This window comes from Sminthopsis crassicaudata, chromosome 1 (assembly GCF_048593235.1).
Source record: "Sminthopsis crassicaudata isolate SCR6 chromosome 1, ASM4859323v1, whole genome shotgun sequence".
NCBI classification, from domain to species: Eukaryota; Metazoa; Chordata; class Mammalia; order Dasyuromorphia; family Dasyuridae; genus Sminthopsis; species Sminthopsis crassicaudata.
The window spans coordinates 59850354-59851993 of record NC_133617.1 but is presented as its reverse complement, the minus strand read 5'-3'; the positions used below and the strand labels follow the sequence as shown (position 1 = coordinate 59851993).

The window sequence follows — 1640 nt, the reverse complement described above, 5'->3', positions numbered from 1 at the left end:
CTTGGCATAATGGAAAGTTCTTAATAAATAAATATTTTTCTTTACCAGTTTCTTCAAAATTTAAATCAATATATTTAAACTACTTTGCACTCTATCAACAGAGATTGGCTATCTTCCCAAAATTTTTCCAACAATCATCATTTGTATCTTTGGTAATATTTTCAAATTAGGAGAGTAATAGAAAAAATTTCAGAGAATAGTTACCATGATTGGGAAAAATAATTTCCTGAATCATTTGTAGCTAAACTCTTGTTAATAAAATATGTTTTCATCCTTTGATGCTTGTTTAGTGGAGAATGTCCTTCTAAATTACTTAACTATTTTGATTCTCAGGCTATTAGCAGTGATATTTTTAATGCAATCAAATGTTTTTCCATTATCTCATTTCTCTTCTAATTCTATCTTTATTGATTTTATTTATATGAAAATGTACAAACCAAATTTAAATTCATCATTCTTATTTCATCTCCTTTACCAATAGACTCATGGAAGAAGGAAATCAAACAGGCATCTCCGAGTTTATTCTCCTGGGCCTTTCAAACAAGCCTGAAGAGGAAAGGCTTCTGTTTTTCCTGTTCTTGGCCATGTACCTGATCACAGTGCTATGGAATCTGCTCATCATTCTGGCCATTAGAACTGACTCCCATCTTCACACTCCCATGTACTTCTTCCTTACCAATTTGTCCCTTGTTGACATCTGCTTCACCTCCAGCACTGTCCCCAAGATGTTGGTTAACTATATATCTGGAAATAAAGCAATTTCTTATGTTGCATGTCTGACACAAATGTTCTTCTTCATCTGGTTTGCAGGATTAGATAGTGTCATCCTTGCTTCCATGGCCTATGACCGCTATGTGGCCATCTGTGCCCCACTACACTATACTATGATCATGACCCAAAAAGTCTGTGCCTCTCTAGTAGCAGTGTGTTGGTGTTGGGCCTGTATTGATGCCCTGATTCACACAGCCTCCCTGACCCGACTTTCATTCTGTGGCCACAATGAAATACATCATTTCTTCTGTGATCTCAGTACAATCACAAGGTTGGCCTGCTCAGATACCTTGTTCAATGACGTAATGGTCTACACAGTAGGAGGACTGACAACTGTCATGCCCTTTATTGGCATCCTCATCTCCTACACTCGTATTTTCATCGCAGTACTGAAGATCCCATCAGCTCATGGGAAAAAGAAAGCTTTCAACACTTGTAGCTCCCACCTTGCTGTGGTCTGTCTCTTCTATGGAACAATCATTGAAGTTTACTTCAACCCCACATCCACCCATACTGCCCAAAAAGACACAGCATCAACTGTGATGTACACTGTAGTCACCCCCATGCTGAACCCTTTCATCTACAGTGTAAGGAACAATGATATGAAAAGAGCCCTGAGGATGCTTTTTACCAGAAAACCAGATCTCTCCCTATGATTGTAAACATTCTGGTAGGGCTGGGTACCTGTATCTCAAACAATTCATCAATGAATTAGAAAATTTTCAATAAACTATCCAAATTTGATTAATGAAGTCAATTGGAATTCTTTCCTACATTAGTGTTGATGTACTGAGATAAGAATGTCATAGGAACTTTGCTTCTCCTTCTGGTTCCACCCACTTTTTAGCTGAGCAATCACCTCATGTCCT

General features: G+C 37.8%; 1 protein-coding gene across 1 annotated transcript; it reads left to right on the top strand.

Moving 5' to 3' along the window:
• Positions 1 to 390: 390 nt before the first annotated feature.
• LOC141564138 (olfactory receptor 1M1-like) lies at positions 391 to 1427 on the top strand. Its single transcript, XM_074306251.1, has one exon. It carries the CDS (start codon positions 486 to 488, stop codon positions 1425 to 1427), a length of 942 nt encoding a protein of 313 aa, XP_074162352.1. The 5' UTR covers positions 391 to 485.
• Positions 1428 to 1640: the final 213 nt, after the last annotated feature.

Excerpts from the sequence above, each read along its gene's own strand:
- LOC141564138 (XM_074306251.1), top strand. The coding sequence starts at position 486 with ATGGAAGAAGGAAATCAAACAGGCATCTCCGAGTTTATTCTCCTGGGC.